Below are 16,363 nucleotides of genomic sequence, written 5' to 3' on the forward strand. Positions count from 1 at the left end.
AATTGTTTTTTGTTGTTTTTTTTTACTATTGGGTTAGTCAGGGTATTGTTATATTCTTTGTAATGTATGGTCTCATGTTTTATTAACAAATACATTTTCTGTACTACAGTTTTGGTTGTCCGTGTGCATTTATTTATCATGTCATATTCCATTGATGTACTAATTGTGTATGGTGTGACATATTTCTTTGGTAGTTTAGTTTCACGATGTTTCTTTTTTCTTACAGTGTAATCTGAAGTTGATCTGGATATGGCAGTTTCTCATCTGAGTGTGCCTGCTACAGTTGGATTTGTTTGGTGCTCGACCTCACCAAAGAAAGAGGAAGTGGTTTTATACTGCTGTTATTTTGTTATGATTGGTTGTTTTGAAAAGTTATGTTAACTATTTCTTTGCTGCTGGAGGTTTTCAGTAAAAAAGGTAAAGCAAATATTTGCCTCCTTCCTTTAAAAAATGTAGATTATTCCCTGAACACAAATATTAGTGTTTCAAAACAGTAAAACATATCACAACAATGATATCATCATTGAAAGTGTGTGAAAAATGCAAAAAAAGGTCACTTTCACTGGCAATATCATAGCTGGGATACGTTTTACTGTTTTGAAGCACTAATATGTGTGTTCAGCGAAGTCTCCCGAGTAAAACAGTACCCCCCCATGTACATGTTTGAGGGTGTCTTGGAAAGTTACAGGGTCAATATAGTGCTACCAAATTAAATTGTCTGGACTTTCGGCCTGGGCGACACCTGCTAATCTATAAGTATAACTACAACATAGTCGTTATTCAAATCTGCTCTAGCTTTCTTTGGGTTTTCTCACCTAAAGACTGTTTTTCAGAACTGTGATACATTTTCTGTCATTTCACTGCTCCACTTATTTATATCTTGGTTCTAATTTTGTATTGTGTGTTGGGGTACAAGACATAAGTGTGATAGCAGTAGTTGTGGAAATTATTGAACGTGGAACATATCAACTCTAAAAACATAAGCTATCTAGCAACCATAGTATTATATAAATTTGAGCGCTCCAAAATTAAATAACACCCCCAATGTATATTTCATGTCAGTATGCACTTAAGACACATTATTACCAAAGAAAAAGTATATATTTAAACAAAGACAAAAAGAAGACGTGAAAATACTCTAAACAGGGAAACCTTTAACTTAACTCTCGTGTTGCATTTGCTCAACTCTCCAAAATATGTTTCTGCTTCAATCTGCCAACACAGAGATGTAAGTCTGAAATACCAGTAAGATCTTTCTGCATGTGAGATAGACCAACTGCAAATTATGATTTAGGCCTTCATTGTGTCTTGTCAGTGAGGTGTAGCAGATATCCCTATAGCCACAATGAGTACAGAGTCACATCTGGATTTCCCCTTTTTAGGGAAATCCTAAGCAGGTGTGCCCGTGTGCTAACAACTGGAGATCCAGATAGAGACTCTGCTAACTGAACTAATGCTTGTGACTTGGTTCTCCTGCTGCTGCTCATGAATGTGCTGCCCATCTCTAATATCGATATATGCTTTTAAATAAAATCAATCACATGTGATATAACGTAATTTTGGTTAAACTGTTACCAGATGTTAGGGTATGGAGATTTACTTCTGACACATGTGCGCATAAATCAAACTAGTAGCAAAATGGTATTACAGAACAATTTTTGATGATTTTGATATTTTATTTATATTTGTTCCAATCAACATCAGATCCTGCCAGCTATACAGCAATCTTTGAGTTAAATATGTTGCACAATATGTTGTTCACCTTATCCACTAGGTTTATTTCTGAGTATTCCCTGATTTTGTTTTTATGCTGATATGCATTTACATTAAGTTACAGTATTAAGGTTGAGTCTGTAAGCGAAACAGTAACAGTGATCATTGAATATTTATTTTTCCAAAACAATTGCTTATTATTACTTACACATATCTATTTTTAAATATGTATTAAATAATTCACTAATTTATTAATGGTTTCAATAAATATTCTACATATGGCCCATATACGCCCACTATTTTTGCTGTTTACAGACTGGCAAAGATTATGTGCTTGCATAATGAATTAACCCCTTATAAAGAATATCAAAAACCAAACAAATCCCCATGTGATATATTTCTTCTTAACACTCTTAACAGTGAGATGTCATTTGCATGCTATACATTACTTCACTCTTGATATCACATCAATCTCATGTTGGCCAGTGTGGTGACACAAAGGTACTTAACCCCTTAAGGACACATGACATGTGTGACATGTCATGATTCCCTTTTATTCCAGAAGTTTGGTCCTTAAGGGGTTAATGTAAGATCAAAACTTGTAAATCAATTCATGGCTTCATGAAGAAAAGGTATTTAAAATATAGGATTGAGTACACATGGGATGTTATAAATATTTATTAGTATACTGGATTACCACCTTTGTACATCACAATTTGCATAAGTTCTCAAATTACATCCTGTGTACAATCACAAAAAACATGACTTTAATTTTTTACATAAAATGAAAACTAAACAGATTTACAGGCATATTTCTATACATTTCATACTGTTCATCTAGTTTTTACAACTTTTTAAAACAAAATTGTTTAAAAGGATTTGGAAGTCAAAATTAAAAAAAATATATTTAAATAAAAATTGTCCAATAAAATGGATAGACCTCTCTAAATGCATGCAACATTCAGTGTGTGAAAACATTTAATTTCTTTAAAGACAAATACAGAATGTACAGCATTGTATTATTTTACTTCTTTTTTTATTTTATTTTTTATTTTTTTTCGGCATATGTCTCTTAAACATCAGGCTTGCTGTACAGATTCTCAATGGATGACAACAAACACGTTATTCAGCCATTGCTGGTTTACCATCTGAGCACATCACTGTAACAACTATACAGATACAACTGAACTGTATGTGCACATTCACATGCTGAATGCCTGATGGAATTATAACTCTTAAATTATTATCTAATACAAATATGTATATTTATTTACATGATAACAAAATAAAGGAACTTGCTTATTTTCATTTTTTAATAACCAGAGAATGACTCCTTGAATTCTGAGACTTTTATATCATTTTAGAGGGTATATTAAATTGCTCACCGGTAACATGTGCAACACACTACAGAGCATGTTGTTGGTCCTTTTAACGGTGACCAAATTAATAAATTACAGGAATAAACAACTTATCTTCAAAATGTAAATAATTAATTTTCTGTGGCCAAGTTTTCCTAATTTTTTCTTAATTTTTTTTTTAAAGTAAATTTTTCTGCAAACCAATGCATGAGCAAACTCCTGCACTAATTAAGATGTATTTAAGAATGCAATTAGAAATACCCACAATTTTACGAATTAAAACTGCTAATGATGTTAAAATAACATCATGCACTAATAACTTTAAATATACTTAATAGTTAAATTGTGCAGGATTAAATCACATTTTTTTTTCAGTTTTCAGACTGTGCATTAAATAAAATTTTGTTGGCTATTTTTTCATGAAATTTTGTTCTATGTGCTTAACTAAAATTACTTATTAAACATTACTAACATTTTTAAAGTATCATTAGAGCTTGCTAATAGAGTGGACACAACTATGACCATTTTCTCACATTTAGCATCCAATAATTAAGATTTCCAAGGCATCTTAATATGATGTTATTTTGTGTTATATATAATATAAATCCCATTAATGTAGAAATGCTCACACTGTGCTTTTATATCAACATGTAAATTTGATCTATTTCAACTCCATCAATTAATCTAAGTTGTCAAGAAATGAATCTTTGATTTCCCTTGCATATAAATAAAAACATTATTATTATTTTTTTAAACCGGCCATCCATATATATGTATATATATATAAAATAATAACAATTAAAGACTAATAAATAACAAACATTTCCATCTATGTTATCACTTCTAGTAGAAGCAAACAAATAAACACTATAAATGTGTTCAAATATATGTGCAAAAAAAAATACTGATACGTGATATCTTACACAAAAGTTTTTTCTCTTTTTTTATTTTACATTTTTTTTGTTTGATTTTTTCTCACTCACAGAAAAAAAAAATCATTGATACATCAATGTTGCATAGATGCTTCCTAACTTGAGAATTTGGTCTAACACAAAGTTGGCACATTTTGTAAGGATATTATAATAGCTAAAATTAAATAATGCACCAAAATGTTATCAGTCACTCTGTCCTAATACAGATGAATGACACATTTGTATAATTTAAATTGATAACAAATTGCTTTTACAATATTTGCTTTGTTTATAATATTCCAATTAAAAGAAAAAAAAAATCGGCAAAGATGCTCGTAATTCATACAAGCAATTTCTAAAATAGCAGAACAGAAATGTATTTTCGTGATCTGTTTGTTATAAAGATTAATGCTACTCTATCAGTGGAATGTTTTGTGGGAAAAAGGCAGAGTAATAATAGCTCTGCTAATTTAGCATTGATTACAGGTTTCACAGCAAGAATCCTTATTTGTGCTATCAATGTGCGTTGCAATTTCCATAGCAACGATAGGCATGCTTTGCAGTCTTTTACAGTAAATCTTACCATGAAAAAAATACATTTTAGAAAATTGCACATCTTTTAGCTTTTCAAAGCCACCAAATATAATTTTGAACACACTTCTGAGAAAATTAAATACATACAATTAATTCCATTTATATAGCAATCTCACCTGACATTTAGTATTCTTTCTTTCTCTAGAATTCACTTAATGTCTTTCAGAGTACTTGATATGTATGTACATCAATATTAATTATAATATGTATAGGTAATTATCCATTTTCAACCTATCAATACTCGCAGTCATTCACCTGAGTTATGTAGACAAATGCAGAACACTCGGTTCAATGCACTGCACTAATCTTCAAATGTCTGTTTCCTGCAAAATGGCATGAGTGACAGGCATAGCTAGCTATTCACTTTCCAACATTAAAATATCTTAGTTCTAGTTTTTAATCTACATTGTAGAGAGAACATTGTCCCAATGATAGCATGTGTTAAAATATAGAGTTACATTATTTTTAAATTATTTATATAACTATCCAAGGCAGTAAGTCAGGAAGGAGAACCTGTATGTTTGAAGGGAGCCTAATCTTCCAACACACAGCAGTTTAATGATATGCACAGGTTTTAGATTACGCAATCATAATGACTGACGCAAGAGTGAGGCACTGTATAATTACTGTGCAAGTAAGTGATAAACTACACCTGAAAATTAAATATATTTAATACTTATTTTACCTAAATAACCATTATCTATTCTAAGCATTGCTATGACCATAAGATTTTTTTTAAAGTTTAATTTATATTATAATCTCTGTGCAAAAATAATGATGTGTAAAAATCCAGAGTGCAAATGAGACATAAACTTCTGTAACCTATTTTTAATGCTTCAGTGTTTTTTTTCTACCAAACAATGCTATCTTTGTTTTGCAATGCCTTTCACAGCTGTTGCAACTTCTAGAGCAAAAGGCTAAACAATTCAACACAATTCAACATTTTTGCACCAATGAAATTCCTTTACTCATCGAAAAATTCACATTTCCTTTATCCACTAACAATCTGTACTTATCCTTGCTTAGCTTTAAAACTCTTGCTACTTTCCTCAACAGTCAGCAAACCTGCATCATTATAGCCTAGAATACTCGTATTTTGCTTCCTTAGCCATATTTCATTCTGTTTGAACTTAAATCATTCCTTATATTACTCTCCCGGTATCTGATGTGGTTCAATGTGCCTGTGCAGAGCTGACTAAGAGTTTGTGCCAGTTCACTATCCTTTTTCTAAGATCCACTTTATCGAGCCAGATGTACGCTTCACCAATCAGAGTTTTTTTCATAAACTTTCCTCCATTTGACACAAGTAAAATCTGAAAGAAATCAAATTGAGATATTATTTCAAATTGTAACAAATCAATTATTGATATATTGGTAATTCTGTCTTTATTATCCTATACATTCGTTTGTGCATATGTACAATATTCGGATATATCTGTAAGGAATGCAAGCCAAGCACATATCTTTATTACGTTAGCTGCTTATAGGGCATTAGTTATTCTTTTCTTTTGTTTTAATATGATAATTTTTTTTATATAATTACAAGGTTTATTTATTTTACTTTACTTTATTTAAACTTGTAAAATGATTTAATATTTTAAATACTGTAATATGTTGATTTTTTTTATATATTGATACATTTTTGTAGGTTTTATATATATGTTTTGATATTTTTATATTTACAAATAATAATTTAAAATGTTAATTCAAAAATTAATAAATCATTTGAAAAGCTTATCCAACAATATTAAACTGTGGCCAAAAATGTGTGTTGGTATTATGTCATATAAACACACATTTTTGGTCCCAGGGCAGAAAAAGAGAGAGAAATAGCGAGGAAACAATTGTGGACAGATGGCGAAAACCTACCCAAAGAGCAAAGAGAGAAAACTCAGAAAAAGGAGAAAAAAGGAGATTAAATTCATTAAAAGTTTGAAAGAAAGAATGGAAATCTTAAAACATTCTGCCATTTTATTAAAGTCAACTGCGGTCACATTCTGTTCTTTTGTTTCAGTCTTTACACTTTTGTGATCTCAAGTTTTCAATCATAGACCAGTCATTTAATTGCTTTAAATCATTGCTTATCTGGTTAAAACAGATTGAAAATGTACCCATGTTATAAACAAATTATTAGTTTATTAATGCTCCTGTATGTTACCAACATATTTCTTTTGCATTTGAATAATGACACCATTGAAAATATGCAGTTTATTGCTATTTTTACAGTTTATTTTTATTGTTTTCTTACAATTTATCTAAGGCATCCTCAACTGAAAAAGCTGTTAACATCACACGTTCCCATTTGACCTGCTTAGCCATAATCTCTACTGTACATTGTTTTTCTTATATGTACCATCATTTTGTTATGACTTGTACAATATTGCATAAGGCATTTCTGTAAATTATTTTATGTTTACTTACTGTTGAATGTGGTTATTAAATGTTATTACTAAACTGCATTTAGTGTAATTCGTTACCTGAAGAGAGTGCCCAGCAGGACTCATGCTAAAGCGGAATGTTTCATTAAATGAAGGTTCTCGATCATGCCTGCAAACTCGCGTTTTCTTCTTTATTATTCTTTTTTGAGTAGCTATATTGATGACATATAATTTCACATAGAGATCTGTAGAGTAAAATAAATAAAAAATATTTTAAAACGTAATTCAGTCGTATCTGCGCTAAGAAAGCAATGACGATTTTTAAAACTATAATAATAATAACAAAGTATTTAACCAGGAAAGGTACATTCAGATTATTCTGGTTTTCAAGTACATCCTGTTTGTTTTATTTTCCTAAATCCTGTAAATATGATATGCATGTAATTACATATCATATATTTTATTTTTTACAATACAATAATAAAGATAAATGTGTTACCAGCATTTAATTAATTTTAATCAATAAGAAACCAAACCTACAACTTTTAAGATTGTAAGTAAAGTCTGACATGCCTAATGCAATAGATATTCTGTGCATGCATATGCCTTTGGCACTATCCTCTGTAGTCTGTCCAAAAAGGATGGCATTCTATGACAGATTAAACTAAATCATGTGTAATATTTAAGGGTGTCTGTTGTAGTCACTAGGTAAATAAATACAAAAAATACACGTGAGCATAATAAATACTTATTGTCATGTCAAATTAACTAGCATGCTCTGTTAAATTATAACATCTTTTTTTTTTTTACTTGTTTGAATGGAATCTTGTTGGGATTAGTGGAAACTATGGTTAATATAAGTATATTATCAAATTGTGAAACATGTTCACTAAACATTCACTAAACAATGATTTAACATCTCAGTGATTGTAATAGTTTATTTAAAAACAACTGACCTAGGCAAAAAATAATGGGGGTTTAGTTACATTATATGATCATATATTGCTTAAGCCTGCCACAACGTCAATGTACCCCGTTCTAGGAAGGTCTTACTCTAGCAGCCTAATGCTTGCTCTTATGAGATTAATCTACTTACTTGGGAAATACTTCCTTACTGGGACGCTCTGCAAGTCAAGGCTAAATAGGGTCCTGGAATGTGTGTATATATATATATTTATATTAACTGGATTGGACTAGCTGTTCTGCCATTGTCTCTTTATGAGAGCACTTTTCCTTTAAGATGTAAGTTTGTAAAATGCTGTATATCATAAGAAAAATAAATCCAATATGTATAATTTCCTTTGTTGATATTTTGTGTACATATATATTAATGTCATATATACATGATTTATCTGTTAAAAGATTTACTTGGTTGCTCACGTAATTGAATATTTACATTCTATTAGCATTTAATTGTTTGAAAATTATAAATAAGATTGTGATCTACGGTGACAGGAATTACTGTTCACGCTTTTAACTGATATCATTTCACTTTTGTGTCACATCTTTATCATTATTTGATGTGTTGTTCCTTTTAAATTATACTTTAAACGTATGCAATACACATTTAACTGGATAAAGTGGACTAGTAATGCAGATACCAAACATGGAGAGAAAGTTCTGCCTCAGGTAGCCCACGTGTTATGCTGTATTTGAATGTTCAGTTTAAGTACAAATCAATAGTCACTAACAAACACAGGGTAAGCAAATTGATACTGCTTATCTTTTCCATGTGACAGACATTTCACTGGAACCCACATACTTTTGTGTGAGTGCTTGTTTTTTCATTGTTGTTTTTTATGGCCCTCTAATGACATTAACCTCTAACCTCAAAAAACGTGTTAGCCCAAAGTCTGTTCTAACCATCTACACCTTCATGCTCCACAGCTACTGTCACCTAATGTACGTAGCTACTGATTGTATACAGTATATTTGGTATTTGGTACAGTATATTTGACATTTGGTCGTGCCATCCTTTGCATAAGTATGGCCTTTACACTACAAGATCTTTGAGTGGAATCTCATCACATCCTGTATTTTTAAATAACAAATACTGTATGTCATAAATTACTAATGTTTTGCTTGCCCGTTGCATTGTACCTGCAGTGTTTAGGCAAATAGCATTACATCAAGACAGTCCTTGCATTTTGTCTGTCTATGATTATTGCCATTATGTTTCACGTACCTGGTAGATGGTCTGGTGATTTGAATTTATATGTAATGTTTCTGCATTGTAAGATCTCTACAATAAGCTGCTCCCCATCCGTCTTCATTTCCTTTTTCAGGGCAATTTTAATTTCTCCCATGACCTGGGTTTTACCTTAAAGAAAAATAATGGGGAAAATATGACAAATTTCATTTTATTAGCGATAAAGTATGTGTTAAAAATATGCTGTTTTGTTCTACGGTATTTGTTTTTTAGAACTGTATGTTTAGCCTTAAGATACAAAGGTTTGTTTTATTTAAAGAATGTGGTGGAAAGGGGAGAGAAGAATGGAGAGTCACACAGTCGCATTAAGACAGAAACACTACACCTGTTAGTCTGGGGTGCATACACAACAGGCTGATATAACCTTTTTTTTTTTTTATTTAATGCCCCACCCTCAACCTTTTCATTAGTGAATGCTCTAATACCCCACACAGCCCCTCCCGAAAATCAAAAACAAATCTTTATTCTTTTCTTTGCATGTATATATCATTATTTTGAGACAAAATAAGATACTTGACAAAGCTTAACAAAAAGGTAGAGCTCCTGCCATCAAGCTACGTCAAACCTATTAGTCACTTCAAAGAACCCAGAAGGTGACAGAGCCACTTTAAAGAACCCTTACAATAAGTACATCTTACTGCACTGTTTGTGGGTATGAACTAGATAGAAGAATTATATAAATAACTGAGTAGTGGGTACTGTCATCCTGAGTATCGCTAATTCCATAGGAGTCCTGACTTTTTTGCAATCATTTATTTGCAAAAAATATAAGTTGCACTTGTTCAGAATTAAGATAACATAAAAATAAAGCAATATAAACATCTATATTCAGAATTGAATTAAAAATGTCATCAAACCAAGAGCATCTCCTGTTTAAATATATTTTACAGGAATGTATCTAAGAGAAAGTACATAGTTATGTTCATCACATAAAAGCCCCTAGTACTACAGACACACATTATCAATTTGTCACCCTTTTTGAATTCTGTATTCTCACAGTGTAAATATTTCTAAAGTGTTACCTGTAACTTTAAATAAATAAAATCATGTTATATTTTCTTAAGCTACTGTTTATATTTGTTTATTTTTTTTTATGCATTAAATAATGTGTTTGTGATTTTAGAGGCAATTATGGCTACAGAATATTGTTTCATTGTTGGAAAAACTGATTGATTTGCGGAAACCGTAATTTCAATGAAGAACATTCTAATGACTATTTTCTAAAATAGCAAATTGGTTGTCAAACTAACATGATGAATGCTTCTCTATAGATGTTAACTCGGAGTGAAATCACTGTACGCTTATAAAGAATGGGATCCATTGTCCATATTCTGCATACACTGCACCAAAGATATCCTACCTATAAACACGAAGGAGTCATATTCCAAGGCTGAGTGACGGCAGCTTTTAAATAACTGCCAAGGGTCACCCAAAGACACCTATAATGAAACAAGCATGGACATCTCCTACTAAATGTCATTTAAATCTATCCCTAACCATGACTTAAGTAAACAAATAAAAACCTATACATAACATATACATAACATATTTAAGGTGTTACCAAATCCTCGTCTTCTGCTCTTGGAAAATTAACCCAAGAATTTAAACAAAATAATCCTATACATCTTTGGCAAAGGGTGAAAGGTACACTGTGATGGAGCTTCTGTACTATGACTGAGTACATCCGCCCAATCCGCTCTCTAGCCACTGGGGAGATGCCAAAGCTTGATTGGGGTTTCTCTGGAACTCTTCCAGCCAACCAGACTCTTCTTCCAGGCAGGTATTGTCCCCTCTGCCTATTCCTCTGCAGCTTTCCTTCCAGGCAGGTATTGTCCACTCTGCAGCTCTGCTTAAAAAGATTGCTCCTGTCTTTACAAAGACACTTGTTGTTCTCAGGTTTAGCTCTCTTGATTTGCTCCTGGGCTATAGGGATCATGCAGCCAGCCAACAGGTTTGAACACTCTGCTACTCGGATCCTTTAAAATCCACCCAGGACACACAGTTCCAAAAGGAACTAACATAAAAAACATTATTTTTTTCTTCGAACTAGCCCATATGCTACTTACATGTAACTTATGGTGAGAACTCAATAATAATACAAATAGTCAAATCATATCAGACCTATAATAATATCATGACATATTTATAAAGTGGTGGGGAAGACAATAATTAACATAACATATCTATTGACTGCAGAATTAGCAATATGCAAATCTACCTGAATATGCAAATTAACAAACCTTGCTATTTAGGTAGTGCATATAGCTGTTCCTACCAACAGAGGGCGCTGTACAGGCTCCACAGAGCTCGTAACAAGCATTAGCAGGACAGGACAACACACAAAATAATTGACAAACAAATGCATTATACACGCCCTTACCTATAATGAGTACAGGGTGACTTAGACATAGGAGTAGTGGAGGGTCCTACATAAAGTACTAGTATTAAACTCCTGGTTATGTTGACTACTATCACATACACAAATTATCCTGCAGGTTTAGGGTGGTACTCTTCTGTCTTTTTATTGGGTGACTTTAAAAACTTTTGTTCATAATATTACACTGAGCAAACTTCACTCCCTCAAGACTTGTCCAGTGTTGTCCATAATAAGTTAGGCCACTGATGTGCCCTAAATCTAAAATTAATTCGGCCATCTTCATTATGATGCCTGATGGGTGAGGTAAAATTCTAGATTATGGTTTCATTAAGTTGGTTGGAGCACTAGATATGAATTCAGAGCTGGCTAATGTATGGATATTCTGGACTATGGTTTCCATGACGTTCATAAAGTTGCCATCACTGCACTAGGTTCTTGGTGTTTCATAGACAAAAAATAAAGATAAATGTACAGATAAATACTTAAATTTTATTGTTAGTATCATAATAATTAGCAGAATAATAAATTCATAAGAGTGTATCATTGTACATGCAATTGCACCTAGATTTAGATGCTCTCATTATTCTTATTACTTCTTATGAATACCAACCACTGAAGCACTTAGAACTGAATATTCTAGCTCCCTCTTAAATAATAGGATGCAGGCCTTATGGCTGTAATCTAGCATTGGTGTAACGGGATGAGTGAGTAAAAGATGTGCTAAAATCATTCATCACAAACCTAATGCAATGTATCATGCAATATCAGCTTTGAAAATGTAGTTCGTAATAGTAATAGAGAATAACAGTTGAGTTTGCAGTTTATTATTTGATATGCATAGATGGCATGATTACTATACAAATATAGCTCCACTTAAAATAAGTAAATCACTCAAACAATAGCAATTTTCCCTTCATGGATTTACCGTATCCAGCAATTCTGGAAGAAATATCAGTGAGCACAGCACATTCAAGCTACAGTAGTCAACACTTTTATGAAAGCATGCATGGTACAGTTTTCCTCTGTGTAGTACTTGTCAGATTTCTAGAACACATTACTGTTTCTGTGAATACAACTCAAAGCTGTATATTAATAGTGTAAACTCTTTTTTATCAGCTGCTATAAAAGATGTCATGAAGTCACTAACTTGGCACCTAGAAACATAGGACTCGATTTAATAGGGCACGTAAAAAAAGCATATTCAGGAAAAAATATTTATGCTTGTATTTCTTTCAAAGGATCTGTAAAATCTACCAGTTTAACCGAGAGTAGAGTAAATAAACAGCTCCAGTGTAATATATTTCCAGGTATAAACCTTTTAAAGTAGTGACAACTGACAACCTATCATCACTACTTTACCAATAGTTAGATTTCACATGGGATAGCAATCAGTCAATTTGGAGACTTTGCGGCAGTCTGTAAATAGTCTGTAAATAGCAAAAGGCTTGGAACCAAAAGCTAAATTATTTCCATAGAGAATAATGGGAGTAGTTAGTGATTGGCTTTTTGGTGGCATCTGTGAAATTGGCAGACATTAAACAGCCACTGCTTGCTAAAGGTAGTGACAGGTATTTTTGCAAGTAGCGGTTGGCTGGTAAAAAGTATCAACAGGTTTGGAGATTTATCATGCCTACGGCAGGCATAGGATTTCTGATGTAAATGTATTCAATTTCCATGCATTAGTTGTTTAGTCTTGCTAATAAATAGCATTACCTGTCACTATTTCTTTGTGGGAGATTTCAACCATTTGGAGAAGTCGATACACCAGCAAGTAATTAGATATCGATACCTTACGATAGGCTATTTTGACCTTACATTTGAAATTCACTTTGAATTCGCCTTGTATTTATTTCTCAAATACACATTACATTATTTTTATACTAAGACAAGACTATATGAAATGATAAAATTGAAAAGTGTAACAGGATTCTTCAGCACAGTGAGAATGTAAGGCGAATTCAAAGTGAATTTCAAATGTAAGGTCAAAATAGCCGAAGTAGGTATCGAATTGAGTGTTAAAAAAATTTAATGCTGCTTTCTAGTAAACTGAGGTCATATTTTTAAATACATTTTATGAAACACATTTTTAACAAATTTTCTCTTATAGGGTGGTTACCCCATACACTAAATGTATTAATTTATCTAGATTGACCATGTTGTTTAAATAAACATTTCAGATTGCATATTTTACTTATTACAATTTTAGGTATATATTTTATAAATCTATCTTGGCATAATTAGGCAGTGGATAAACTCACATACATCCTCTTTGGTACACGTGGTGCAGTTCTCACACATTCAATTTTGCCAAATCATATCTCATCAACTAATGAAATCTATTGTGTCAGTTGCTATAATTAGAACTATAATTATGTAATTAAATGAAATAAACATGCTCATCTTGCTTTCACTACAAAACAAAATGTGTCATGATGTGCATAGCATGAACTCATATCTCTCTAACGAGAAATGGCATAGAACTATTTCTTGATCTCGCTGTCACTTAAAGTCTTCATCAAAACATTTCAAACACATTCTATGGTCTTACGTTTTAAGTAAAATGGCCTTGTTGCTCTTTTGTAAAATAATTTATAGTTTTAGTGCAGTGCAAATATCATCAAGTGTCCAGTTGAATGTAAATTGGATTTTTTTGTTAAATGAAATGTATAAACACCAGTTGTGTGATAAAGTTCTAAAATTAGAGCAATGAGCTAGGACATTACATTGGTTTCCATAGTGGCTGCTCAACATGTACAACTTTTGAATTGATCTTTATAAATATCCCAGAAAATGACAATGTAGGGTGGGTTACTATAATTCTATATACATTTGAAATAAGTGAAAGGATAATCTAGTAACTCTTATGATATACATTTAAAGTGGTGCTGTCATCATCTAGGAACTTTGAAGAATTTGGTGACATCGCTGCTGGGGGTTCCAGTGGCTGGTGGGGCCAGGTAAAGATTAACTTACCAATGATCACATAGTTTAAAAAAAAAAAAAAAAAAAAAAAAACCTTCAGCAGTGTCAGTTTTAAGTATGTGGCACCTGGCCACCTACTTACTAGCCAACCTCAATAAAAACTCTTAAAACAATAGAATTTTTTTAAATGAAATACAGTCACTTGATTGCTGAATCACATAAACAAATTGTAAAATAAAAAAAAAATACAATAGAAATAAAAACATGATTGTTAATATAACCCCTGTATACCCACAGAGCAGATTTTATCCTTATTTATCCCCCACATGACATCCTGCCGACAGGGGGTTGGGGAGGGGGCATTTCCTCTCAAAATTGAGTAGTCAGTGGCAGATCAGTTGGCCAACTGCCACATACTTTATTTACCTTTACAACAGCCAGCCCCCACATACTTAAGCCTCACAATGCTGTTTTTGTTTTAGTTTTTTTTTAGTTATTTGCTTACTGGCTGCTAGCATTGTCAGCAGCCAATTACTAGTACCAGTTTGAATAGATTTGTCTGCAAAAAGGTAGGTGAAATTAATTAGCAAATCTCACTGGTTACACAAAAGATTTTGGGAACATTCATATAATGATTCACAAGCAAATGCAAAAGCTAAGTAAATTAAAGTGGACACCAAGTAAAATGTGCTCATTCTATGAAAATTTGTTGAAGTGAATGTATGCTTTTGATAAATGTGAGAATTGCAAATATTTTTTAGCAGATACTTGGCCAGGAGCTTCAAGACGTTTTTCATTCATTTGCAAAGCTATTTCTTACGCCTAATAGAAGTATGCTTAAAAAGCATTCCTTGAAGCATCGAAAAAGCCGATAAAGTATAATAGCTTCAAAGTAATAGTCATAAATGTATGGCAGAGAAACAAATTGATCTTTGATTGTTCCTCTAAGTACTCTACATTTAGTGGAGCAACTGTAAATCTTTCCCTCCTCCATTTTTGCTATATAAAGTTAAAAGGTTCAGCATGTATAGAGCTGAATTTTGGCAGCCTGTGAAGGACTGAAAAAAAGAAAAAGGCTTATAGCAGTAGGGTATTTAATAGCAGCCTCTAGTGCCCTACATTGTATCCTCACAAAAATACATTGTTTGTCATTCTAGAGGCTGCAGTTCCAAAAACATAATCACATTCATTAAAATATCCCAAAGCATTTAATTTACATACTAAACATAGCATTCCTCTTCCTTGCCTATTGTAGATCACATAACATTAATGTATATTTCATAATATTACCAGATAAGGAGTACGATATAATCTATAAACCATTGTATTACCCTTCTCTTTCAGTAAAGAATGAAGAAATGTAAACAACTATATAATAAATCATTATGTTATTCTAAATAAATGAGCTAGCTATGTATTCATTTCTCAAATACACATAACATTAGTTTTATACTAAGACAAGACTATCTGAGATGATAAAATTGTAAAGTGTAACAGTATTCTTCAGCACAGTGAGAATTTAAGCCGAATTCAAAGTGAATTTCAAATGTAAGGTCAAAATAACCGAAGTGGAAAAATTTTCTAAGTCAGTTTTGCTTTCAGTTTGTCAACTCTGCCCTAAAATTCGAAATTCTCTTTGCAATTATTTTGAATTCTTACTTTAGTGAATAACCAGGGTAACCAGATCTACCATGTTTACAGGGACACATATCATCTTGTCATATTTATGAAAATGCATGAAAACAGTTGCCCTGCAGATTGTATAATGCATATTCTGCAGTATTCTTCATTGCCTATATGTTTAATCTTATACACCTTCTTCTGAATTCTGCATACTACAAGGCTACCCTTTTCATGTGTGGCACATCAATGTGTATATATATGATATGTGTGGCGGGCAC

At 32.1% G+C, this 16,363-nt stretch overlaps 1 protein-coding gene across 4 annotated transcripts in view; it reads right to left on the bottom strand.

Moving 5' to 3' along the window:
• Nucleotides 1-2,381: 2,381 nt before the first annotated feature.
• PCLO (piccolo presynaptic cytomatrix protein) overlaps nucleotides 2,382-16,363 on the bottom strand; it is a 378,876-nt gene continuing 364,894 nt past the window's right edge. For all 4 annotated transcript variants that reach the window (XM_063448187.1, XM_063448188.1, XM_063448185.1 and 1 more), the window contains 3 exons: nucleotides 9,140-9,274; nucleotides 7,054-7,199; nucleotides 2,382-5,889 (listed from right to left, as the gene is read on the bottom strand). In XM_063448187.1, coding sequence (XP_063304257.1) covers nucleotides 5,749-5,889; nucleotides 7,054-7,199; nucleotides 9,140-9,274 — 422 coding nt within the window. In that variant the 3' untranslated portion in view covers nucleotides 2,382-5,748. The remainder of the gene's footprint in view (nucleotides 5,890-7,053; nucleotides 7,200-9,139; nucleotides 9,275-16,363) is intronic.

The sequence above is a fragment of the Pelobates fuscus genome, chromosome 3, assembly GCF_036172605.1.
Source record: "Pelobates fuscus isolate aPelFus1 chromosome 3, aPelFus1.pri, whole genome shotgun sequence".
NCBI classification, from domain to species: Eukaryota; Metazoa; Chordata; class Amphibia; order Anura; family Pelobatidae; genus Pelobates; species Pelobates fuscus.